General features: G+C 32.3%; 1 protein-coding gene across 5 annotated transcripts in view; it reads left to right on the forward strand.

Moving 5' to 3' along the window:
* Positions 1-26865, forward strand: part of Cnksr2 (connector enhancer of kinase suppressor of Ras 2) — a 241640-nt gene that overhangs the window by 116522 nt on the left and 98253 nt on the right. For 3 of the 5 annotated variants that reach the window (XM_048440719.3, XM_048440718.3, XM_048440722.3), the window contains exons 9-11: positions 7393-7539; positions 16827-16960; positions 19933-20144. In XM_048440719.3, coding sequence (XP_048296676.1) covers positions 7393-7539; positions 16827-16960; positions 19933-20144 — 493 coding nt within the window. The remainder of the gene's footprint in view (positions 1-7392; positions 7540-16826; positions 16961-19932; positions 20145-26865) is intronic. The other 2 variants (XM_048440721.3, XM_048440720.3) reach the window with 1 other exon arrangement.

Genomic DNA, 26865 nt, shown 5'->3' on the forward strand with positions numbered 1-26865 from the left:
CTTATCCCAAGACTATCCTTTCCAATTATCTGTGTAAATATTAATACTAAGGTTTTATTTAGGATGGATAAAACTTAGAATGTCTCAGTCTGCTCCGACAAAGCAGTACTTTGTAAAGTACTTTCAAAGTTACTTTATGGTAGAACTTAAAATCACTTATATAGATTTTGTTAACTCAACAGATATGCATTAGTTTATCTTTGGATCATGAGTAATTTCTTACTTCTCTTTAAGGAATGAATGGTTGTATGAAAGTAAGTTCATAGTATCTCCAAATGCTTAAGATTGCAGGATGTTCATTCACATTTTGTGAGAAATTGAGTGAAGGTGAATTGTGTGCATGAGTTCTAGTTCTAGGATCTTTGAAAGACAGGATATGAAAGAGCTTAATACTTCTGAAATGTTACTTACTATGGCATTTCCTCTATGAAGCTTGTTTTGCTTTAAAAAAAAAAAGGAAAGGAAAGTCACTAGCACAAAATATTCATTGATTAAATTCTTAGTAACTTTATAGTAACTCTAAGAAACAGAATATTATAATAAATACCCCAGTTCAAAAATCTTCAGCAAAGGTTGAGAGTCTTTGTCCATAATGCGATTATTTGTGCATTGCCTCTGGTCTCCTCAGTGCTTTTAGTGAGAAAGGGAGACATCTGAGTGTGGAGTACCTTCTGTAGTCTCTTTGAAGTTCTAAGAAAGGGTATCATTTATACATTACCACTGGGGAGCTAAGAATGTGAGTACGCACACACATATGTAAATATTGATAATGAAACTCATTTTTATGAAGAGCAATATTTTTTAATCTAAGAAATATCCTACTTTCCTACCTATGGATATAAAGATGATCTATGTAACTCCACATACAGCCATAAAAAAGGAAAATCTCCAGATTGATATGATAGTTTTAAAAATCTGATGTTTATGAATGTTTATAAATTTTACTACTTGGGTCCAAAGAGTAATGTCTGTCATTTTATAATTTGGTTAAATAATTCACCAGGTGTTTGGAAAACCAATAGACCAGGGAATGTCATAAAGACAATGTCTTCCCTCTATGTGCCCAAAGGAATGAAAAATCTCTCGCCTCTACTGCACTGACCCAAAGAACCTTGTGTTCTCAGTCCAGGCAGCCATTTGTCCAGAATCTCCCAACTTATGTTTCCCTTTACCCAGGAGCACCTGTTTCAGCCTGACAAGTACACTTAAAAGCCCCCCTCCACAAGAAACCAGAACATCTGGCTTCTGACCTTCAGAACCTCAGTGACTTTCTTGGGAAATTTTAATCTTGTGTTACATACATCTTGATATATGTGTTAAGGTTTGGTTATAAGTTAGTGAATGATAAAATTAGCCACTCTTCTTACTTGTCCAATGGGAAGGATAGCATTAGTTCAACATGTGTGAAAAGTGTTATCTTGAATTAATAAGAAGATATACTATGTAAGACAAATATGATAATTTTGGGAGGTTATTCTAATTGTAAAATATTTTAGGACAAGTAAAAATTTTGTTCACTGTTCTATTATGTGTCATCACATTGTAATTTAAAACACAGTATTTTATATTTATTTACAGGGAACATTGTATTGCTTCTTTGAGGGTAAATCCTATCTATAATAGCTTTGATATCACATATATTTTTCTAGATGGAAGGTCACTTAACATTTATTTTACATAGCAAACTTCAGGTGCATTTAATAAAAATGTTAATGCTACACTTTGATTTTACATTGATACTAAAGCCATTTTGTAGTTTCTGAGAGCATTTTGTTGTCAGTGAACATTTAGTTCTCATTTTGTCATCTCATCACATCAGTCAAATCAACATATCTCATTGTCTATTTTTGGAAAGCATATTATTTATTGAAGGGTATATCTAAACGTGAAACTCTGCTTTTACTCAGAAGCCAGTGTTGTGATGGTAAGTAGAGAAAGATAGCGGGGGAAAATTATGCTAATGAGGTACAGTATTGCAAGATTCATATGAAGAAAATGGGACTGTGCTTGTAAGAAGAGGCAATAGGCGTCTGGCAGTGGTGGCGCACACCTTTAATCCCAGCACTCGGGAGGCAGAGGCAGGTGGATTTCTCAGTTCCAGGACAGGCTCCAAAGCTACAGAGAAACTCTGTCTCAAAAAATCAAAAAAAAGGGGAGGTGTTATGATGGATATTGCAAGCAAATGGGCCTTTATGAATAGGTAAGATTTTAGATTTTCGAAGTGACAGAAAAAGTACAATCAAAGGGACAAACACTTCAGCAATGACACAGCTATAAGCAAACCATGCTGTTTGAAGGAAAAAAATGCTTATTACTTAACCAACTCTTAATTTTTTGATTTCAAAGCCTCTAAGGGACCTGCTTCTTTCTCCTGCCTCCTTATCTTTCCCTTGCTCTGTCATCCACCCTCGCTAAACTGTTGAAAGTTGCTCAGACTTATAATTTGTTGCACAGATTTCTTCACCTATTGAATTTCTGTGAGTTTTTCACTCCAAACCTGAAAGATTTCAGTTTAGACTAATTGAAAACCTTCCCCCAAACCCAAGGATGGAATAGGTTGGATTGCCCCCCTTTTGCAGGGTGGGAGGCTTCAACTCTAGCTTGTAGCTGTTCCTTCATTTTATCTAAATGTGTACCTGTTCATCCAGTTCTGTGCTCATTGTGTTATTTAATGATCAACAGATAATGTGTGTTCACTGTTATAATCATACTCTAGGATCTCAATAAATACTGATTTGAATTACTATGTCCAGTCTAAAATTTTATAAAATATTGTAGCCATTGGCAAGCCATTACCTTCAGTAAGTTCATCATTTATTTTAGCAGTTTTCAAAGTATGCTTCTCAGATGAAGAGGAAGGAGTATCAGCATCGTATGGAGACTTGGATTTAGAAAGCAAAGCAAATTATTAGGCTCCTACCCTAGAACTACTACTGGATCTTAATCTTTGAAGTAAAACCTAGCAGTCTTATCATTGAAAATAAGCCTTGTAGGTGTTTATTTAGTATAAACTCATGTTTGAGAGCCATATTTAAGAGAAGAAGAGCTGTAATTTGGGGAAATTTTAAAGCTTTGAAAGGATGAAAACATTCGCACATAGTGGTACTGTGGAGATGTAAAAAGCTAGAAAAAGAAAGTAGGTTATGACTCAGTTTGAAATCTAATAAGTAGGTACCCTGTCTAGAACTAAAAGTAATGTTCATTGCTAGGAAATTTTCATGATGCACCTGCAGATAAAAAGGGGTAAATATCCATAGGCGAATCCAAACTTGAGAAAATTATATGAAAGTTATTGGTAGTTGTGGTAAATGAAATAAAAAAGGGAGGTAATATATTTGTGTTGTAGAATACTGATTTCATTTGAGATGCCAGAGATATCTGAATGAAGATATTGAGCTATATAACTGAACAGACATGAATATAAACTCTTGTCTCTGCCATTTAATTTGTAATGTTTCTCCCAACCAGTTACTTTTTCCACTTTATTACATGTAATGTTATCTTAATATTTGCTTCTTTGAACTACTATAAGAAAGAAATACAAATTAAAATAATTTCATATAAATAGAAAGAACCTACTTGAATAAGCTATTGGTATGTAATTCTTTGGTCGATATTAGCACCACAGTTAGAGTATGTGACAGAAGCACTTAATAGGAAACAGAGATGGTTTGAAAGATTTGAACATCATATGCAGGAGATTGCTAATGGAAACTATTCACAGAGAAGGGATTATTGTAGCAAGACAATATGAAATATTAACTCATACAGGCACTGAAAAGAAAGGACAAGGAGGCAACGCTTTAGCAGGATCATATATGTCTGCACAGGTTGATCTCTCCTTATCTTTTTTACTTTCCCTTCTCTTATTAAAACTGTAAAATCTTGTGACTTTGGAAGCTCTGTTATCACTTGAACTACTAAATTACTGAAACAGTTCTTGATGTTGAGCTCACTGTTTCACAAGTCAAGCAATTCTTTTTATATAGCTTGATTTAATAGTGGTTTTTCCATGTTCATTCATAGCCTAGTATCTCTAATTCCTATTCTTTGATTCCTTCCAATTTTGGTGGCTTATACTGCTATTATTAGTAGACTTTAGGATATCTTCACTTGTTCAAGCTCCCTGTGTCTCTTACTACATGAGAACTCAGAAGCCAGTGGAAAGAATGCCATTATTTTTTCTATATTGCTGTTAAGTATTTACATGATTTCTACCATTTAAATCTGTCACACTTGATATTTTAAAGCTAGCCAGAAACATAAATTAGAAAATTGAAAGTTAATCTTGAAAAAAATGATTAACTTTCATTTGTACACTTATATTTAGCTCTTTACATGGAGGATCCCAACCTTCTTAAAACTGTAACACACATATACATACATGCCTTATTATATCACACCTTCTATCCATGTTCTCCTATTTTCTGTCAACTATAAGTATCTCAATAAGGTAAAGGGTAATCAATCTATTTCAAGAATTCTTTGTACCTCATTATGTGACTGTAAGAATATGATGATACCACAGAACCATATCTGGGAATCATTTTGCCTGAAGTTGTAAGAATACATCACATTTGCTAATTCTTTGAAGACAATTGTTAAGTATGACAACATAAAACAATACGAACTAAAGATATTAAATAATTTGAAATTATCTACGTCCATAATTTCAAAAGAGGACTGAGGAAATAAAATAGACATTTGAATGATAAAGTCATTTTTTTCAAGATTAACTTTCACCACCATGAGACTTATTTTGTTCCACACACAATTTTATATCCCCTTGTAGTGAATATTTAGATAATTTAAAATATTGGTTTAATTGTACAGTGTTACATATTTATCCTGGCATTTCCTTGTGATAATGAAAATAGAATGTGAGAGCCAAACTATTTACTACATATAATTCTTAATTTATATTTGTTTGCTTTTGTTAAAACCATTTATAATCATGTTAAATCATAGTAGTCAGTTTGGTTAAAATATAGTCAAGTTATATACTCAAATATTTGACTATTAAATAACATTCAGATAAAATTAAAGTATATTCAAGTTAACTTTGTTGCCAGAAACAATTTCACTTTCTTGTCGACAAATAATTCTATTTTTAATTATTTACTTATAAAAGTATATAGAAATTATAACAGAAAAGGACAAATTAAATTGAACTGTACATTTCACAGAAAAGCATGCAACTTTAAAAGTCTTCAACTAATCCCAGCTTAGAATCCAACTACATGGGAAACAGAGACAAAAAGATTATCAAAAATTCATAAGTTTAAGGCCACCCAGCACTATTATAGCAAGACCTAATGTCAAAAATAAATAAGTTTATAAATGTATTAACTATTCATAGTGATTGTACTGGATAAAATATGATGAAACTCATGAATAGAAATAAATGTGCAGTAAATTGTTGAAACTATCAGTTCTTGGTTGCTTGTTTTAATTACTAATTAATTTACTAATTTAGGTATGAATATTATTGATAAGTTTTTTATAAATTTTGTATGAAGAATTTGTCTTCCCTCAAATTTATAACTCAATATTAGGTTTCATTTTGTGGCAAGAGTGTGAATGAATTCCCAGATTCACATTCACTTAATGTTGCCTCTTAGCTTGTACAAACAGCTGTCAGAACATTAGCTATCAGAGGGATGTCAGATATCAGAATGAATGTAATATATATAATCATCCTCCCTTATAGAAAACAGGAAGCATTGGGCTGGTTTTCTAATAGAAATTGATCTGCATTAATCTTCTTTTCAAAAGTCGCACCCTCTTATTTATCATAGTGACCATTTTGATCCATAGCAAACTATTCAAGATTTTGAGCACTGAAGCACCTTTGTTTTGTTATTCTTCTTCCTTTTCTTCGCTCACTTCATCTGTGGTTGAATTTATCTGTTAGAGGAAGTTCAATAAATATATCAAACATCTGCCACTAAACTACAATGGATACATGCCAGATTAATTCTTAATAGTCTCTTCCAACCTTTGCATCATTTGGTGGAAGTTCTTATTCTTTCCAGTTGAGTGATATCTTCTAGACCAAACCTTGATGAAGAGCACACAGAAGACATCTATTTACTTTGAGTGCCTAAAGTAACATGACTCTTTAGAACATTTGCTGAATTATGTTTGCAATCCAACTTAAATTTTGACTCCACTAGACTTAAGATAAAAGTTTCTTTTTAAGTATTTAATATTAATATGAAGAGAGTGCAGTGTCCGAGAAAAGCTTGCCACTCACGTTACTAACCCAAAGGTGTATCAGACTTTTGTAAGTCGAATTAAGTTAAAAAGGAAAGTCTGAAAACTTCTCTGGAATCTGGGAATGTGTGTGTGTGTGTGTGTGTGTAGGGAAGTTAGTAGCAAACACTGTTTTCCTGTTTCTCTGGGTATATTGTGGTGAACTAAAAATAAATAAATAATCCCTCCCCCCAAAAATGAAATATATTTTTAAAAATGAATAATACAGTAATTGATTTTTAATGTTTCATTTAAACTATCTGTTTTAACTAGCCAGTTTTGGAACCTTAATTACTTGATACTGTATCACTAATCCATTTTAAAAGCAAACTAACAAAAGTTCTATGTTTAAAATTTTTAAAGATGATTAGTGAAATAATTTAACATGAATATTCATTAAGCCAGTTTTCAGATCATTTACTATTTGCCTTAATTGTTCTGGGCTGATATGTAAATAAAACAGCTTCATTAAATTTAGCACACAAATATTAAGCTTATAGGGTTATTTGGAACACATTTGCAAAAGATGCTGCACTGAAGTAACATTGCCATGTCATTTTTAAATCTATCTTTATACCGCGATAAAAGGTTTATTTCACTGATGCTGCTGCCCTTGCTTCAGAATGTTTTCTTGGTGTGTCTGTACCTGCTATTGGTAGCACAATATCAGTCTAACTTAAAGACACTTGCAGTCACATATCTCTAAAAGATGGTGATGAGAAAGCATGTGGTGTGGTTTGTTAGCTCAGGACATTGCCAACTCATTATTTTCTGGCATGTGGACTTTTAAATTGTACTTGTAAAGAGCTTTGGCCGAGACCTAGCAGCTAAGCAGTATTAACGGTGATATAATTTCTTTATATTCCAAATCACTTGAATGGCAAGATATGTTTTAGTCTCCGCTTTGATATGGTAAATGTCCATTGTGTTGTCTCATAATTATATGGACTCTAATGCAATAATATGGTTAATAATTCAAATATAAAACTTCTCTCTTGAATATATATCTCCTGAAAATAGGTAGGAGGATACTCCAATTATGTGATTTCTTTTTTACTAATCTTATTAAAGGGGGAGAACATTAAATCTTCGAGTACTGTACCTCAATTTTATTGTAATGATTTTGCTGGTTACCAGGTGGGGTGGCAGTTGAAAAATTTGGTGAATGCACTACGAGAGGACCCGAGTGGTGTTATCTTAACTTTGAAAAAGCGACCTCAGAGCATGCTTACCTCAGCACCAGCTTTACTGAAAAATATGAGATGGAAGCCCCTTGCTCTGCAGGTAATGAAGCTTAATCATAAGTCATACACCATCATTTTAGCCATAGATTATCTCAGTAATGCTTCTTTTCTGTGCCTCATCTCAGCAGCATATGAATTAATCTTGTATGCTTTTGAAAATTTGTTTGTGAAATTATCTCTTCACTGCTTATCCTTATAGGCTTAATTGTGATGTAATTTGAGAGAATCACTAAAACCCAAATGATAACACTAATTTAATTAGAAACCTAAAGCATAATTCTAAAACTTCACAAGTTACTCCACGCCAAAATATGGAGGGAAAAAAATGAAGAGGTTGACTTTTTGTGATAGAATCTTGAATTTTACATGATATAATCACATCCATTTCTAGAAGAAACTAGCAGATAGTTTTGGAATTACTTTAAATCAGGAAATAAATTTGTAACTTATAAAGAGTAGAAATTTAATTTTCAAATTAGCAATTAAAAATTTACTAGTGTGTTCCTCCTTATAGCTCATTTTCCACTTGTCCACCCCCTGCCGCAGAAAAACCAGGGATAGTTATATTAGAAGTTTTGCAGTTTTTTTCATTATGAAATTTTACTATAAAATGTTAATTTGAGTGATAATAAGGCATATAAGAGTTATTAAAAAGATATAAAATATTGTTATTGCACAAAGACAGGAAACCAATACATTTTATTTCGATTAGGATATAATCCTTAAACGTATAATGGAATTTTTTCACCAGTCTTCACTTTAAGTAGTAAACTATTACCTTTTTGTAGAAATCTAGTTGATTTTTTTCATTTTTAAATAGTTTCCCATTTAATTTAGAATACTGATGATTTCTCATATTACAAAGAAAAGCTTCATTATTGGCTCTACTATGTAAGATTTAGTAATTTTTCTAATAGTGCCCTTTACAAGCAACAGTTTTTTTCTAATAAGTAAGTTTTCTATTAAACAACTCTTATAAATATAATTTTTTTATTCTTTTAAACTTTACCACTTATCAGCCTTAAAGTTGACATTATATTTAAATAATATTAAAACACATAAAAGGTTCCAATGTTAACATTTTTAATGCAAAACTTTTCTAATTTTCAAATGAATAAATGTAGATTGCATTAGTATTTCTAAATGCATTTGACTTACAATATTTATACCAAAATGTCTAATGATTGTTAAAGTTCTGAGGCGGTTTGCTTCATCTGGAATTTTCTATTGTCTGTGCCAATGACATTTTTTCAAAGTTTAAAGGAGTAGGAACACTGGAGAAGAGCCTCCCACTTTCAGCTATTAGATGGTTCTCTTTAAATAGCTGGAAAAATCATTGCTCGTGTGCAGTTTTTCATAAAGGGACCTGAACACCAAAGAGATCCTAGTTCTTGTTGATCCGCGTACTTTGAAGTAGTCTGTTTAGAAAATCACATCGTAATTTATTTCATTGTTAGATCTTTTTCCAGTAGCATAAACTGAAGTGGAGAATGAATGTTATAGCAATTAACACTTTTATATAAAAAGTAAATTGATCAAAAAACCTAGTATTTTATATCTTATACATACACATGACATATTTTCTTCAAAGTTAGAGGGCAAAGACCTTTTAAAATTAATTCCCTCATTTTGTACAATATGGCATATTTTAAGGTACTGTTTTAGGTCCATTCTTGTATAGCTATACATAAGCATTATCAAATCATTAATTATATTTATTTCTCACTACCTACTAATATATGCTGAATATTTTTATGTTTACCTTTTCATAATACTAAAATCTGGGAGGATAATTTAAATAAGTACATATGTATATACCATATACCACACATTTGTAAGTTTGCTATTTACCCCAATAGGAATTACCTAAAATGAATTCCCAAAGTTCACCATCTCTAGATAAGTAAGCCTATTAGTGAAAACAAAATTACTTTTAACATCTTTGAAAATAGCTTCAAAGTTGACTTTTGCAAAGTAGAAGGGAAGAAATTGGTTTTAATTAAATTCTCGCAGTGCTAAACCAAATTCTTGAGTGTAAGATGGGTGTGTTCTGTATGTATACAGTAGCAGCACTACCACATGGTCCTACACCTTATTTCAGGACTAGATATTACACCATTATAATCAAGTTCTTTCATGAACTTAGGCTTTAGCCTGTACTTAAATCAATACACCTTAGTGGAAACTTAGTGGCTAAATGGAAACCACTTGATCAGAATTTTTATAGAATACAGATTTGAGAACAAGAAAATGGGAAACACGTAAAATTTTTAAAATCTAGAGTTTGAATGCAGACTGTCCTAGAAAATAAAAGTCAAATAATAAGATGAGATTTGATGGCAATTGTGGATTGCTTCATACCTTTATCTGAGATATTTTTTCTTACTAGTTCCTGAGAACCAGCCTCAGTTGTGAACCATAAACGCTAATGCAGTAACAGTCCTCTAGGTAGACACAAGCATCATCATTATTGTTTTCTTAATTCTGGTGGCTATACAAATCACCTGAAACTAGAATGCCTATTAATTCACTTACATATAAATCGTCAATATGCAAACTTGAAGTTTGAATTATGTTGGTTATTTTTATCAAGTATACCAGTAATTTAGTAGGAATTACTTTAATTAAAAACTATACAAAGAATCTGAAATTTATTCAAATCAGCATTTCTAGTTCATTTTCTAATTACCAGGCTTAACTTACCTATTAACTTTTCTCAAATAAAAATTGCAATTGATCTTACATGGAGACCAAAAATAGTGCATATTTCTTTTTCAAACCAATTATTGTAAACAAAAATGGTAATAATTTTATTTATACAAATAGAATGTCATATATATCTTAAAGTATTTATTTCTAAACTATTTAAAATAGGGCTACTCAATATTAATTAACTGCAATAACAGATTTTGATTTGGAATATCTTTGGAAATCATAGCCAAATAAGCAAAAGCATACAATTCAACTTCATGCTCACAGAGAAATTTCATCAGCACATTTCATGAAATTTGGCAGTTCTTTTGATAAAATTCTATTTTCTCAAACATTTGATGATAGACTGAAGGACTTAAAGATCGTTCAATTAGATACAATGACCAAATTTAATTACATCTGAAAAACTGAATTCTGTTATCATCTGTGTACTTTCCTAAGTAGTAGAGATGTTTGTCTTTGAGATACAATCATTTATTCTAAGAAGGTAAATGGGGTATCTTGTCTTCTGAGAACTGCTTTCAAATTATCTTAGTGGCACTCTGCTAATTTCCAGGATGTGGATAAGCATGGTGATTGCATATAGTCACATTCGTCTCTCAGTGAAATAAATTTCAGGGAGTGCTGAATAGGTCACAAGTATATGTTTAGATGGTTTTGGTACTAAATTAGGATGCATTGCAGCAAGAAAATATGGACAGTCATTTTCTTCTTACAAGAGATGTATCGAAAAATTAGCTGGACACTGCCAAGAAATCTTCTTAAATCATCACTGGGAGTCATTGAATTTTTAAAACTGTTAAAGAACCCAGCTTTTGGTGGAGAAAAACATCTCAGGTCAATCAATGCTAGAGTTCAAAAGCTGATTTAGATATTTTTCAAGACATTTCATATGAATTGAGATAAAGCTATATGAATAGCATTATATTCCTTAATTAGTTTCTATTCCATAAATCTCATATATTGATGCCATAGTTATTAGTATTGGCTTGTTATTTTGTACTTAAATTTTATTGGTATAACGACTATAGAATGGTGATCACATTAAATTTAAAGTACATAGAAATATAAATGGTTAAAGTAATTGTGTAAAAGTTAAAGCAGGAGTAGCAACAAAATTTATTTCAATACCCAAAATGCAAGTTGATGTTATTAAACAAATATTAGTGAAAGACAATTTGTACGTTTCTGAGAGTTGTTCTGAAAACATATTGTAAAGAAAATGTTTTATATGAGGTATAACACTAGAAAATAATTTTAACTAAAAATGTAATTGTGCTGGCTGGACAACAATAGTATTTCTGTGTTTTACATGCTCATGTTAGAAAATAACTTAAGCAGCTGTCATATCAATTATAATTCATCAGTGTTCAAACAATAAAATAAAGAATCTAAGTAACATTTGTGGGTTTCAGCCAAATGCTTCTTACAATTTTAACACTGACTTCAAATAATAAGCTTTTATTATTTGCTTATTATTTGATGTGGAGTGAGCTGTTTTTAAACAGTTGACAATTAAGTTAAGCTATGCTTTTCAGAGATCTTAAAATGTAAAGGGTTTCAAGTAAAACCTCAAATTCAAATGTAGTTTCTTCAGTTAATACACCATAATGTTGTTAACTATATTTTGGAATACATAACTTCAATTTTAATATTATCATTTAATTATGCACATAAGATTGAGCAGCACAAAAATTACGTACACTAGTCTTATTATCAGTACAGATGATTTGATGGGAAAAGCTATTTTGTAATATGACTCCAAAGGCTTTTTATTATATATTGTATAATAACATACATATTTTGATGTCCATACATCTGTGTTATTTAATTTCAAGGATCTAAGGTCTCCTGATCATATCCATGGTCTAAAAATATGTTCTCTTTATAGTCTAGTAAGAACAACAGAAAATTTATATGCTAATAAAAAGTACAAATATTTTATATTAATAAATTTGTATTTTAGTAGAAGCTGTGAAACTGAGGTAGAATTTTTAAACAATGCAATTATTTTGCTTACATTCTTTTCAAATATAATCTCTCACTTAATAAAAGCTTGGCCAGGTAAAAAGGTACATATTATTTTCTAAAATTATATCTAGCATCCTTTATATGGTCATGAAATGTACAAAATTGTATGCAAATTCTTGTTTCCAAACCCAGAATACATTTTCTCTGGAGCATTTGTTGGAATGATCAAGGAAATAATTGTTAATATAAAGTAATATTCTGATATTAAATGAAGCCAGTATTGGGAATTTAGTAACAATATGCCTGAACTGTGTAAGGACTTAAAAACTGTCCTGTGCTAGAAAATTGAGGTATTGTGATCAACTGGAGTCTGTGATTATTTCTAATAATAAATATAATGAATGGCTAGGTTATATACTTAATGTAATCATTTGTATCTCAGTTGATATTTTTACCCCTGAAAGGGAAAACAAGTTTTTGTGTGAATTTGACTTAAGTGTATTTTGGAACTAAATACTATTACAGTGTATAACATTGAAATATTGGGGCTGCCTCTATGTCATAGGGTTCACTGAAGACTTTTATATCTCTAACTTCACTGAATCATTTACTGAGGGCCAACTTAATTAAAATATGCTTGCCAAGGGTTTGGAAATATAAAATATTTCAAGTAAAACTTAAAACTCAAATTACTTTCTTAAGTTTAGATATTCTTTTTTAATAATATTTACCATAGACATGTATTAGTTCTTTGCAGATATGCTATTCGTGATATTAAAATTGGGGGATACAAAGACGAAAACACTTGATCCATCAAATAAAAAAGTATTGTTTCACTTAATCTCTTGTAAAAGTTAAAAATTTTCTTTGACAATTACAACCCTCCATCAGTATATAAACTGATCAGTCATATGTTATTGCTGAAGTCTTCACTCATACCTTGGGAAAGATTTGTACCGTACTATATTTTAGAGAATGTCTTTAAGATATTTATATAGTTTAAACTGACACTGAAATGCATATATAAGTTCTAAGTAGATTTCTAAGTCCTGATGACAATAGCAAGTGCTTGTTAAGCTTCTAAATGTACATTTAAAAAGATGCATATGATTTTGAACTTAAAAAGATAAATGGCAGTGTTCTACAATAATTTATCAGACTTGATTTACAAGAGTAAGATACACACATACACACACATAAACGTACGCATATACACACACAAATGATCTTCTGTGTCAGAGTGCTGTTCGATTGGTGGAAGAGCTTTATGACGTAAGAACCATACTGGATGTTATGACAAGGTTCTAAATAAAATCATTTGGAATGGAATTCAAAATGGATCCAAATCACACTTGATTACATACCATAGTGCCTTGTTATATTGAAACCTTACAAAAATATGCAGTCTTAAAACAATACTCTTAATTACTGATAGTAGTTTTTTCCATGCACATTTTTACCAAACATGTTAAAATTGTGAAAGAAAAAAATAGCGTTATTATTTTTGCTTAATATGCCCATCTTTCTTATTACAATTATAATTGTTACAATGATGCTATGTTAGAATAAATAATGATTTACAGTAAATGTTTCTAGGATAAGAGAAGCTATAGTTTAGTTTTATTAAATTCTCTTACTTGAAATTTTTACTCAAAGAATACACCTATTAAAATTTGATTTGAATTCTGAAAAATCATTAGGTTTTAATTGGGGGACAATAAATTTGTCATTTTCCATATAATTTCACACTAATAGCACATGATTTTTGTTTTTGTTCATTTGTTTTTTCCTTGTTACAATTAGGAATTTCTCAATGATTGAGTTCATCTTAATTTCATCATTTATTCTAGGCTTTATATTGTTACTGTCTTCCTAAAGTTTCTCAATGATTTCAAAATTTTTTCAATCATTTAATTTTATAGTATTTCAGTTTTTGTCCACAGTGTTTTTAATGTTAGGACACAGTTTATTATTCCATTGCCAATGTCAAAGTTGATTTTTTAATTTGACACTCAAATTAATATTTTCTTTTAATCGCTGCATAGCTTGATAATAATAACACAAATAGTACCCAAAAATAATTGTATATTGAATATTTACTATATGTGCTTTAATTGCTGTAGGACATACTGATAAGCCAGATTATATCCACACAATAAACCATGAAAACACTTCTTCTGATTTACCTATCAATAAAATAAACACCAGTTGAACTCAGGAACAGAACTGAATAATTCTTCTTTTGTTCTGTAAAAACACGTTGAATTTTTTAAAAGCAGTTCAATTAATTGGACCAGGGTAACATAATCAAACCTGACATCTATTTGAACATTTTAAGCTTTTTTTCTTATATTAACCTTCCAATATACTGATTCACATTTACTGATCACACTAATAGCAACTCCTTGTTGAAAATAGAAATGTACAAATACAGGAATTTTAGGAAGTTGGCATTGCTAATGCTTCAATCTCCTAGAAACGAAATGTATGCAGAATAAAATATTCTGCTAGGCTTTAACTCATACTTAGAGCATATTTAAATATCCATGTAAAAATTAATACAATTCTGTTTTTCTTTCTTTGTTTTTTGTGGAGTGGGAAGAAAAAAATATGTACTAAACAAACAAAAACTCTATATATCAGTAAGAGAATGGAGAAACATCTTCAAACTACAATTAGCAACCTTAAAATAGAATTTAAAAATTGAGTCAGATTGCTTTTTATGACAAGCTTGTGTTATTAGAAAGTGGTTTAAGTTCACATGAAGTGAGATATTTTAAAGTACCATACTAGTACATTAAAAAGCATACTAAATATTCATTTGTCTTCCATAGTAAATTGATTTTAAAATATTGGAAATTAATGTAATGTGTAATAAGGTTTTCTTTTACTTCATGTTTATTATGGTTATCTGTACTTAGAGCTAAAAGATAACAACAGAATAAAAAACTGTATGAAGTCATATTGCAGTAAATATGAGTAAGTGTGTGTGTGCATGTGTATGTATCACTGAATCTTTCATTCAAATATTATAGAGGCATGAAACACAGCCTTAGAATTTTCATTTAATATCATTGGGCTTCATGGCATTCATCAGTACAAACGACTCTTCCAGTCATCTAAATATCAAGAGTTTCTCATTGCCAAGAATTTTGTTTCTATAGGACAGGCATAGATTAACTGGATTCTCTTCCAAAAAAAATCATATTGTCAGACAGGGAAGTCTTTATTGCATACTGTCATAATGTATTACATTAATTAATGTGTAATGTTTCTGACCATTGTAAATCATCATATATGATAGAAAATTAAATTTTATACATGATCATTCCTTTTTCCTGTCTCTCTTTCTTTAAGTTTGATTTCACATACATTTAAACTTAACCACCATTTTGGCAGGAAGTGTGATTTCAAGCTATTAAGGGGAGTTGTGCAATGAGCAAGGTCAAAATCATTAACTGATTCCAAATTATGTAGCATATCCCAGTGACCTACATTGTAATCTCCATTGTATTCATGCCTGACTTTCAAACAATTTTTGGTTATCTGTATGAAAGTAATACTACAGTGCAAAATAGTTGTAAGATGCATTTATTTAAGTGTCCAGCAATGCATGTTGAAGTAGTAGAACTGTGAGTCTATCATCTAGATATGTCAAATGTGTTTCATACAGGCTAAAATAGCACCATTTTGTCATACAAAGATGCGATTCATTTTGTGATCATTATCATCGTGTTTGAGACTGCACTGAGATTTTTTATTTTAATGTTAATTGTATGTATACTTAATCAGTAAGATCTGTAAGATAAATATAAAAATTTGTGAATTTGAGTTTCAATTTAGGATAATTTTTTTCAATCCACAAGATTATTCTCAAATACTGTGAATCTTGGAATTGGGACTGCTCTTAAGACTGATGTGATTAATCTGGTTCATACAGTATCTTTAGAAGGCAACTTCCTATTTAATACTTAAATCCAAGATATCTATAGGCATGCAACCAAAGATGAGTTTTAAATACTGGATAAATATATGTGCCTGTGAAAGATGAAATGTTTGTGTCTCCTTATTCACTATACTTTTAAAGATGTGATATAAAATGGCTCTGAGGGCCGGGGATGAGACAGCTACCAGTGTTTATGTTGGGAGGAAATATAGTTTTCTAGAAAATTCTATCCTGTGTTGATAGCCATTTTTCCCTTCTTTGAGCATCTCTGACATTTCTTACTAATATAACACTATAATTTTTCAAATGTCAGGATGTGAGGAAGCTAATTCTTTTATGAATTATTTTTATTAGCTTTCAAAAGTACGATTTTGGAAAAGTTAATTAAAATACGTTTCTTTTTGTGAGTGACATTTCTTCTCATTATGAATCATTGAATGGTAATTTTACTTTATAAGTAGGTTTTGGATGGTTAAGCTATTGAAAAGGTGAGTTGGGAACTGCATTGAAAACCATTATATGTTATTTGTTTGGGGAGGGGGTCAAAGAAATACCCATATGAACAATAACATTTTTCTTTATTTCAGCCAAGTTCAAAACTTTGCACAAACAGATCATTTTTAAATGATAACTATGTGTCATTGTTGTTGTTTTGTGTTGTTTGTGTGCGTATGTATTTTCTTTTTCATTTTAACCAGCCTCTTATACCTAGAAGTCCCACAAGCAGCGTTGCCACGCCCTCCAGCACCATCAGTACACCCACCAAAAGAGACAGCTCTGCCCTCCAGGATCTCTACATTCCCCCTCCTCCTGCAGAACCATACATTCCCAGGTATAAACTACCTATGACATTATTCTGGACAGCTTCTAGATAAAGGCTAATATAATAGCTCCTAAACTGTTATGCCAGTTTTTCAAGAACACTGTGAATATTTTTTTTCTGGCATTCTGACCATATTCTAGAAGGCAATTCTCATTATACCTAATGCTCTTTTGTTAATAATGACAACAACTAAATTTTAATAAGCATAAATTGGACAGTGAGTTTCTTACACTCATTACCTTGCATAATAGGAAAGTAATGTTAAATAACCAAAATTATTTTACAAGGTAAATAATAAGGAAAGATTTTTGCTTGTGAAGCTTCGAGAAGTGTCAGTTTAATGTAAAACATTTCATGTTTTTAAATGGATAGAGTTTATAGATGAGTTTTACACATTCTTAAGTAAAAGAAGTTGTATTTACTATCTCAAATTTTAGGTGATCATTAAAAGAATATTGTAATGGCATCTTTTATAGGGTAAGAATTTTGATAATATAAAAACATAATACTGGCTATATTTTGTACTTAACAAAATTTCTTTCTCTGTGTTGTAAATAATTATTTTAGAGGTCCTTAAATAATTATTCGCTATAATAACTAATTTGCCTTATTAACTCTACTATGTCTAATTAATTGTGAAGAATATCTACTGGGGCAATGATCTTTTAACCTAAATACTTAAATCTAGAGTATAGACATGTATTTATTATTTTTGTACATGCACATATAAATTTAAGAGAAGTGAAAATGTTTATATTACAGTGACTACTTTAAGTTCTTCAGAAACTCATACTATGAATATACACATATGAACACATTTATATATTTAATTTAATACTTATATATTATTATTTCATTCCACCAAAAATTTGTTTTGCATGATACATTTCCAAATTTAACATTATTTAGTAGATTCCATGTAAACATGTTTAATAAACCTGACCTGTTGAGAAAGGCTGCTTCTCTATAATGTTATATTATAGAAAATGCCAGCTCTTGCAATTTTCTTCTGCAGGGAATGTCTATATAAATATAATATGGAAATTCAATAGTTCTGAATTACCTTCTGGTACAAGCTGCATTATTATTCATGTCACGGGCCTCGTAGAGAAATCTGCAAATTTACAGATAAACATAACCTTTCTCCAGTATTATGAATTCACTGCAACTGTTTCCAAGCTAATTGCAATATCAATTTTTTTCAATGGAGAGTTAGCAGTAACAAAAAAAAATACCAGGCAATTAGTTCAAGAAAAGCTTTCAGTTAAATAAAAATGAAATTTGCACTGAGATTTATATTTGTGTTCTTTATATTTCCTAAGAACTGGTTATATGTTTATAAATCACTAATAAGCAATATATTTGTTTTAGGATGTACAAAAGTAAATGATTATAATAATGATAACTTTACATAGTAAAGAAGTAAATTAATAAGACACCTTTCTGATTTAGTCATCTTTGAGAATATTATTTATTGCTGTCTACATAATTAAAATATTTGGATTATAGTTCTTTGAATTTGAACATCGAAACATTTTCATGAAGATGCAGAAATACAGATTTTTGGTAGGCCGAGACTCATAATTGGCATATTTTAATAAATTCATCACTATTTTATATGGTATAATAGAAGCTAATTAAAAATGACTCAAGTTTCTCTTCAAGTTTAAGATTTTGATCTTTTCTTGATGTAGAATTAATGTTTTCTTATTTGATAACATTGATTTATGGTACACTTTTGAGTAACTGGGAACACCTAGAACCAATGAAGCACAATGATGCATGGGAGGAAAAGCATAGCTTTTACATTCATAGTCATGTTCTAGAAGACAAAAAAATATCAGATACCTAGGGAAACATTTCACAAGATAAGTAAGGTGTTGTTTTAATTAGTCCTAGAAAGGATCTTTCATTAGGGGTTCAGTCATCCATTACTTTCTAAAAACCATGGCCTTGCACCTTAGACCACTCATGAGGGAAAATCGCAAATTAGCCATTCTCACAAAGTAACTGAGCAGTGCTCAGTAAAGTTTCCCAGTGTGTAAGGGGGGCCGATATGAGGGCACCCAGGAGAAAGTAGAGCTGCAAAATGAGGAATGAATATGATTCAAATGCATTGAACACGTGAAATTTTCAATAAAAATAAAAATGAAATTATTGGAGCAAAAACATTTTAAAGGAACTATTTTTAAATAACAGCAATAAGATTTAGGAATCCCATAAAATGTTAAGAAAATGTCTGCTTTAATTATTACAGATGAAAAAGTGGAATTGCTGTTCCCCAAATCCTATTTGTAAATACCATATTTTACCATATTTTCCCCTATCTCTATAAGAAACATTGCTAATGTGTAATTTTTATATTAGCCTTTCTGAATGAGTTCCACATAGACATCTTTTTACTCTCAGGACATACATAGAGTTTGAATATTTATAATAACATTAAAATTCATTTACATTAGTAATCTGTTTGAACTTCTTATAATACTGATTTGTGTGGTACTAATATCATTCATAAGACCATAGTTTCCCTTTATTTTGGTGATAGACTCAGAAAGAACTTTGTTTTCAGCAACACAAATCCTGTCAAAACCAATAAGATAAGCAAGCAGGTGAAAAATCTATGATTATGTTGTTAGCATTATACCTAGTATCTTTCCTTCAACTAATATCAATTTATATTATTTTTCTTCCTATGACATAACACTGTGAAAATGAACTAGAGCAGAAATTTGAAGATTCGTGGTATATTTCTAGCTGGAATTTATTATCTGTATGACATTGAGGCAATTTATTTAACCATTGGGCCTTATTTGAGACAAAATAGGAATAACTTTAACTATCCCTATAATTCTCAAAGAAATCTTATAAAAATCTGAAGATACATGGTAAAGGAAAGGTATTATTTGTATTTTAAGGTCCCTCTAATTTTGTATGACTCTAATGCTACTCCCATCTCCTCTACCTTCACTTTGCTTTAGGGACGAAAAGGGAAACCTTCCTTGTGAAGACCTCAGAGGACATATGGTGGGCAAGCCAGTTCATAAGGGATCTGAATCCCCAAATTCATTTCTGGATCAGGAATATCGAAAGAGGTTTAACATCGTGGAAGAAGATACCGTCTTGTATTGCTATGAATATGAAAAAGGAAGATCAAGTAGTCAAGGAAGACGAGAAAGCACACCGACCTATGGTAAGAGTTCCTTCTTCTCTGATTTATATAAGGATACATATCTTCCCTGAGTTTCTTGATTACCTTTAAGAGATTTGGAGTGGTGAGATTATTGGATTCCTCTCCAATAGTTAAAATCCATCAGTGTCGTCATGTATTTCTGAGTAGATTACTAACAATTTAAGGCATGATATTAGAAAGTTTTCTATATTTTCTAATGACTAATAAAGATTTTAACTCAGAATGGCATATGAAAATTGTAGAATCACATGTATTTCTTCTATGATAGGTGATATATTAAGTCAAGAGTTTTATAAGTATAAATGCTTATAATGAACATGATTTCTTTGAAATAAAATCATTGATTTAATCCTCAAGGATTTTTTGTTGTTGTTGTTTTTCAAGACAGAGTTTCTCTGTGCTGCTTTGGAGCCTGTCCTGGAACTAGCTCTTGTAGCCCAGGCTGGCCTCGAACTCACAGAGATCCTTCTTACCTCTGCCTCCAGAGTGCTGGAACTAAAGGTGTGCATGACCACCGCCCAGCAATCCTTGAGGATTTTTAAAGAATCTTTTAGATAGGCTTTTCTGAGGAAAATAGAGTGTCAGATTTTATATTCTTTTAAGAAGTTTAAGTGATTGATCTTATCTTTGAGTAGAGGAAAATGTTAACTAGAAAGGACAAACTTTATTTAGGGCACAGATTAACCTAGAATTACTATGTTAGGGCTTTTATTGTTGACTCTTCATTTTCTTTGTATGACCAAGAAGGTAACACAGTCACAAATAGTTGAAATTGATACAGTGTATCCCCAATATTTGCCTGTGAAGGTGCCTGAAATGTAAAATGAATGGATTTAATTGGAAGTCTATGCTTTTCCCTGTCCAGTGTCAAATTAATCCTTAAAAGTGAGGAACATACACTTTGGGAAAAGGCAAGATCCTTCCTAATTAGTTCAACCTGCTCCATCCTCTGTTCCCAAACGACAGGTTATTTATTCTTACACATGTTTAATTTTTCTTACAGCTATTTGGTAAAGTTATATATGTAAAGTTTTGCCAAAAATTTTCCTTAAGAATAGAAACCAAGGTCAGCAAAGTGGCTCCATGGGTACAAATGCTTGCCGTGCAAGCCTGACAAGTGGAGTTTGGTCCTGGAAGCCACTGAAAAGCTAGAAGACGACTCCCAGAAGCTAGACATGGTACCTCATGGTACATCCACACATGTACTATGACACATACACAACCCCTACACACACACACACACACACACACACACACACACACACAGTGATAGGAATAAAGAAATTTGAAAAGAACATGAGCGCTTACAATCGTTTGTGTTTGTCTCTGTGCATGTGCTTCTTTGTCATAAGAATAAGCATTTATATTTTTAACATAACTTTTAAAATTATTTTTAAAACAACATTTTCTCATTTTACATACCAATTCCAGTTCTCTCTCCTTCCCCTCCTCCAGCTCCCCCACTTCCCCCCACTTCATCTCTAACCTCTGGAGAGGGTGAGGCCTCCCATGGGGAGTCAACAAAGTCTGTCACATCACTTGAGGCAGGACCAAGGCCCTCCCCACTGTATTTAGGCTGAGCAAGGTATCTCTCCAAGAAGAATAGGCTCCAAAAAGCCAATTCATGCACTAGGGATAAATCCTGGTCCTTTTGCCAATGACCCGACAGACTGCCCCAGCCACACAACTGTCACTCACATTCAGAGGGCCTAGTTTAGGCCTATACAGGTTCCCCGACTGTCAGTCTAATCAGTGAGCTCCCACTAGCTCAGGTCAACTGTTTCTGTGGGTGTCCCCATCATGGTCTTGACCCCTTTGCTCATATTATTGCTCCTCCTTCTCTTCTACTGGTCTTTGGGAGCTGGACTCAAGTGTTCTGCTCTGGATCTCTGCATCTGCTTCCATCAATTACTGGATGAAGGTTCTATGATGACAATTAAGGTAGTCATCAATCTGATTACAAGGGAAGGGCAATTCAGGTGCCCTCTCCACTATTGCTTAGATTCTTAGCTAGGGTCAACCTTGTGGATTCCTTTGAGTTTTCCTAGTGCCAGATTTCTCGCTAGCCCCATAATGGCTCCCTCTTTCAAGATAAGTGGTTTGTAAACATAAAGCAAAGAAAACCAGCCCACAAATCATAATCCCAGAGAACCTAGACAACAATGAGGACCCTAATAGAGACATACACAGATCTAATCTACATAGGAAGTAGAAAAATAAACAAGATCTCCTGAGTAAATTCAGAACATGAGGACCTTGGGAGAGGGTTGAAGGGGAGGGGAGAGGCAGGAAAGGGAACAGAGAAAAATGTAGAGCTCAACAAAAATCAATAAGTACAAAAGTGAGAAAAAAAAAGATATCCCTTTCCTTGCTCTGCCTCTCTCTCCTTATCTCATCTTGGCTATCCCATTCCTTCATGTTCACCTCCCCCTTCCCTTTTGGCCCCCCTCTCTCCTCCCCCTCTCCCCTCTCTTCCCCCCTCCCCACACTCCTAATTTTCTCAGGGTCTCTTTTCTAGTCACCCTTCCCATAGGGTCCATGTATGTTTCTCTTAGGATACTCCTTGATACCTAGCTTCCCTGGGGTTGTGGACTGTAGGCTGGTTATCCTTTGCTTTATGTCTAATATCTACTTATGAGTGAGTACATACAATATTCACCTTTCTGGGTCTGGGTTACCTCACTTAAGTTGGTATTTTCTAGTGCCATCCATTTGCATACAAATTTCAAGATGTCATTGTTTTTACCACTGAGTAGTTTTTCTTTATTCATTCGTTGGTTGAGGAACATCTAGGTTGTTTCCAGGTTCTGGCTATTACGAATAATGCTGCTATGAACATAGTTAAGCAAATATCCTTGAGATATGGTTGAGCATGTATCCTTTGGATGTATTCCCAAGAGTGGTATTGCTGCTTCTTGTAGTAGATTGATTCCCAATTTTCTGAGAAACCGCCATACTGATTTCCAAAGCAGTTGTACAAGTTTGCACTCCCATCAGCAATGGAGGAATGTTGTAATTAAGAGTGGCAGGCCACTTCCTGCCACCTGGCTAGCTTTTCCCGAAATAATTACACAGAAACTGTATTCATTTAAACACTGCCTGGCCCATTGTATCTAGCCTCTTCATGGCTAACTCTGACATCTTGATTTCAAACCATTTCTAATAATCTGTATGTCACCACGAGCTCATGGCTTACTGGGAAAGATTCAGCATGTCTGAGCAGGCAGCTTCATGGCAGTGGCTCTGCTTCTTTCTCCCAGCATCCTGTTCTGTCTACTCCGCCTATCTAAGCTGCTATCCTATCAAAAGCCAAGGCAGTTTCTTTATTAACCAATGAAAGTAACACATAGGCAGATGACCCTCCTACATCAGAGGAGTTTAATAGTACTATTCTGCTTATGTCAAATTGTCACATATTGGAGGTATTTGAAACTTTTTTCTGTACTGTTGTAATCCTGAAGTATATAAGTATATTGTCTTCATTATCCCTCCTTATCCTGACCCATGAGATAATATAAAAGTTTGCTTTATTTCACAACTACATATTGAATAGCAGTTATTCACTAGGCTGTATAGTACATCTACTCTTATTTTCTTACATCCTAGATTTTTCTACACATATCAAATTGAATAAATGTTTTATGTAAGGGGAAATCATCATCACCATATATAGTCAAATATTTTGAGTTCTTACTTGAATAACTAGAAATTGTTACTACTTTCAGACTACAATTTAAAGGACCTGGTTCTGTCATGTTCCACAAAATATATCTCTCCCAGTAAAATAAAACACCTTAAATTTTAGAAAATTTATGTAGTCTATAGATTCTTGGTATTTCTTTGAAATAGATGAGAAGAAAATAATTGTGTGCATGTTTAAGCAAGAGAAAAAGACATCAACCAAATTATCTTTTTAAATATTGAACTTTAAAAATATAATCATACTACATAATAATATATTTTAATCTATATTTTCAGTATGGATAATTGTAGATAGTTTCTTGGAAATTTTGAGCTATAACTTTAAGATTATTCCAAATAAACAACAGCTTAATTTATTTACTCTGATTTCAAAGTCAGATTTTAAATGTTGAAATGCACCTATCAGTTATAAGAAATTTGTTTTCATAATTTTCCCTAAAACAAATTCATTTGTTAACTTACCCAGCTAATATTTGCTGTATATATACATAAAATCACCCAGGCACTAGGAACACAAGGGTCAATAAAACTTAAATTCTGCCTGTAAGATAGACATAATCCAAAGGTAAGACTCATTAGGAGATAACAAAGTTGTTTCAGGTAAGTAGAAAAACATGTACAATGTGTTTGCTGTAGAATTGAAGGCTGGGAAGTTAAGCAAATAAACATGATGTTTATGTTAAATTTTAAATGATAAATAGTTGTCATCCAGGAATTCTAAATGTTTACCATACCCAAATACCTGGTATTCTCAAAACTTAGGCCTGAGATCCTGGGGGTTTCTATAAATCTTTAAGCCGAAACCTCAAAAGTTTAAATGCAGAATACCTCATACTTTGCTAAATAATCAATGAAAACTTCTTAATTTGACCCCTCATGCAGTTCCACTCTTGAATATCTCAAGTAGAACACTATAGATGGAATTCTCTATTCTTCTGACACTATACAAAGTAAGCTAAAGTACAAAAGGTTCACATTTTAAGAGCATTCCATGTAGTTATTAGTCACAAATATTCTCATTTTCAAGTATGTAAATTAAGCCACTCTTCCTCTTCTAATAATTTTCTACATTGCCTCTTTACTCAAGGCATGTCTACAGTTAAGCCTGTTAGATGGCATCCACCTGTAATCCCAACAGCCCAGAGGTTGAGGCACGAAGATTGTGAGTTCAGGTTCAGCCTGGACTAAAGAGGGAGTTGTAGGTAAGCCTAGGGTACAAGGAAAACACTCTCTCGAACAAAGCAGAATATTAGAAAGCTTCAGTAGGATTTTGAAAATCTTAAGAGACATGACATAGTCCATAGTACAGAGATGTACTTTTGGTTGAATGTATCTTAGTAAATTTGCATTTTAAAGTATCATCTATGTATATATGAAAATAGGGAGCTCATTTTAAAATACCATATCGGTTACTCTTCTCCTTGCTGCAACAAAAATGTCTGAAGAAAGCAACTCGAGGAAGAAAGGATTGATTCTTGCTCACAGAGTGCAGTCTGTCATAAGGGAAGCATCATGATGACAGAAACTGGAGGCAACTGGTCACATGGCCCCCACTGTCAGGAAGCAGAGATCAATGCTGATGCTTAGCTCACATTCTTCTTTCCTTCATTATGGTACCTCAGCCAAGGAAATGATGGCACTCCCCACCTCATTGAACCTAATCAAGATCCTTCCTTATACACAGGCCCACAAGTTTGTCTCTTAGGAGAGTATAGATCCTGTTCAGTTTGCAGTAGTAATCTCCACAGACAAATATGTGAAAATATTCTAGTTGTGTGCTGCAAAACATAATTACTTAGCGAAAATCCTCATCTTACACTATCTTCGCTATTTTTAAGTGAATGAGTTAAAAATACAGATACTCACGTAAGCAATTGTGTATGTAGGTGACGATGGTCAGGGGACAGTTTCTAAAATTATGCCTATGGAGCTTTCATTTATGTTTTATGCACTGAAAAGGGGTTAGTCCACTTAAGCTTCCCAACAACAGTGTATCTGTGCATGAAAAAAATCTAAAATGCAAAGGAATTAAGTAGTTTGCCCAGCTACTAAGTAATGGAGCTGAGATGAACTATCCATGGATATTTGTTGACCCTACCAGTAATAATAGCTTGCCATATATGATTAAAAAGTAATTGTCAAAAAACTCTAGAAAAATCATTTTAAAACATTTCATTAGTCTTTCCAACCTTGAGAATTTTGTTTCAAGCAAGCAGAAATAGTCCTAATTTTGTCTTAGCTTATACGTTATTTTGTATCTACTCACCAACAATAAACATGCATTTATATAAGCATGACTCTGACAGCTTTTTAAAAAGCTTCCTATATTGTGGGTAAGGAACAATGGTGTGGCTTATCCTTTTAAACCGGGGTAAAAGGTTTCATTTTACTAACAATAAAAACCAAAATAATTTTAGATTGTATGCAAAAGTAGATCTATTTACAAAACCAATGTAGATTGGGGTTTACTGTTATTCTCTGTAGTACCAACTGTGTCCCTGGATCCTGTCTATCACCTAACTACTCCAGAATGACCCTGAAGGCATACAACTTTATGCTTCACTTTTCTCGTTTATTAAATGAAGATGATTTCTGCCTCATAGAGTTTTTGTGAGAGTTTAATGACAATGCACTGTAAATTGCCTCAGTACCCAGTATATTAGATATTAATTTTCATTATTGTCATTACAAAATGAAAGGAAAATAGAATTAAATCACGTTAACAATTGGTTTCATCTTCCCAGGCTTCAAATGCAAAGGTTCAATTTAATAAAAATCAGTTGCTTGGCAACTTTTCAGAGCAGAAATATTTTCCCCCAGCTTTCTCTGCTAGTGGATTTCGTGCCCCTTCGAGTTCATCACAGCACACCGTTACAGGACATTCTGGTTCATCACAGCACACTGTTACAGGACATTCTGGTTCATCACAGCACACTGTTACAGGACATTCTGGTTCGTTACAGGACATTTCTACGTGAGAAATTCAGCTAGAGTAGGCACAGCTGGCTGAACTCCTTTG

Source organism: Myodes glareolus, chromosome X (genome assembly GCF_982192425.1).
Source record: "Myodes glareolus chromosome X, mMyoGla1.1, whole genome shotgun sequence".
Taxonomy (NCBI): domain Eukaryota; kingdom Metazoa; phylum Chordata; class Mammalia; order Rodentia; family Cricetidae; genus Myodes; species Myodes glareolus.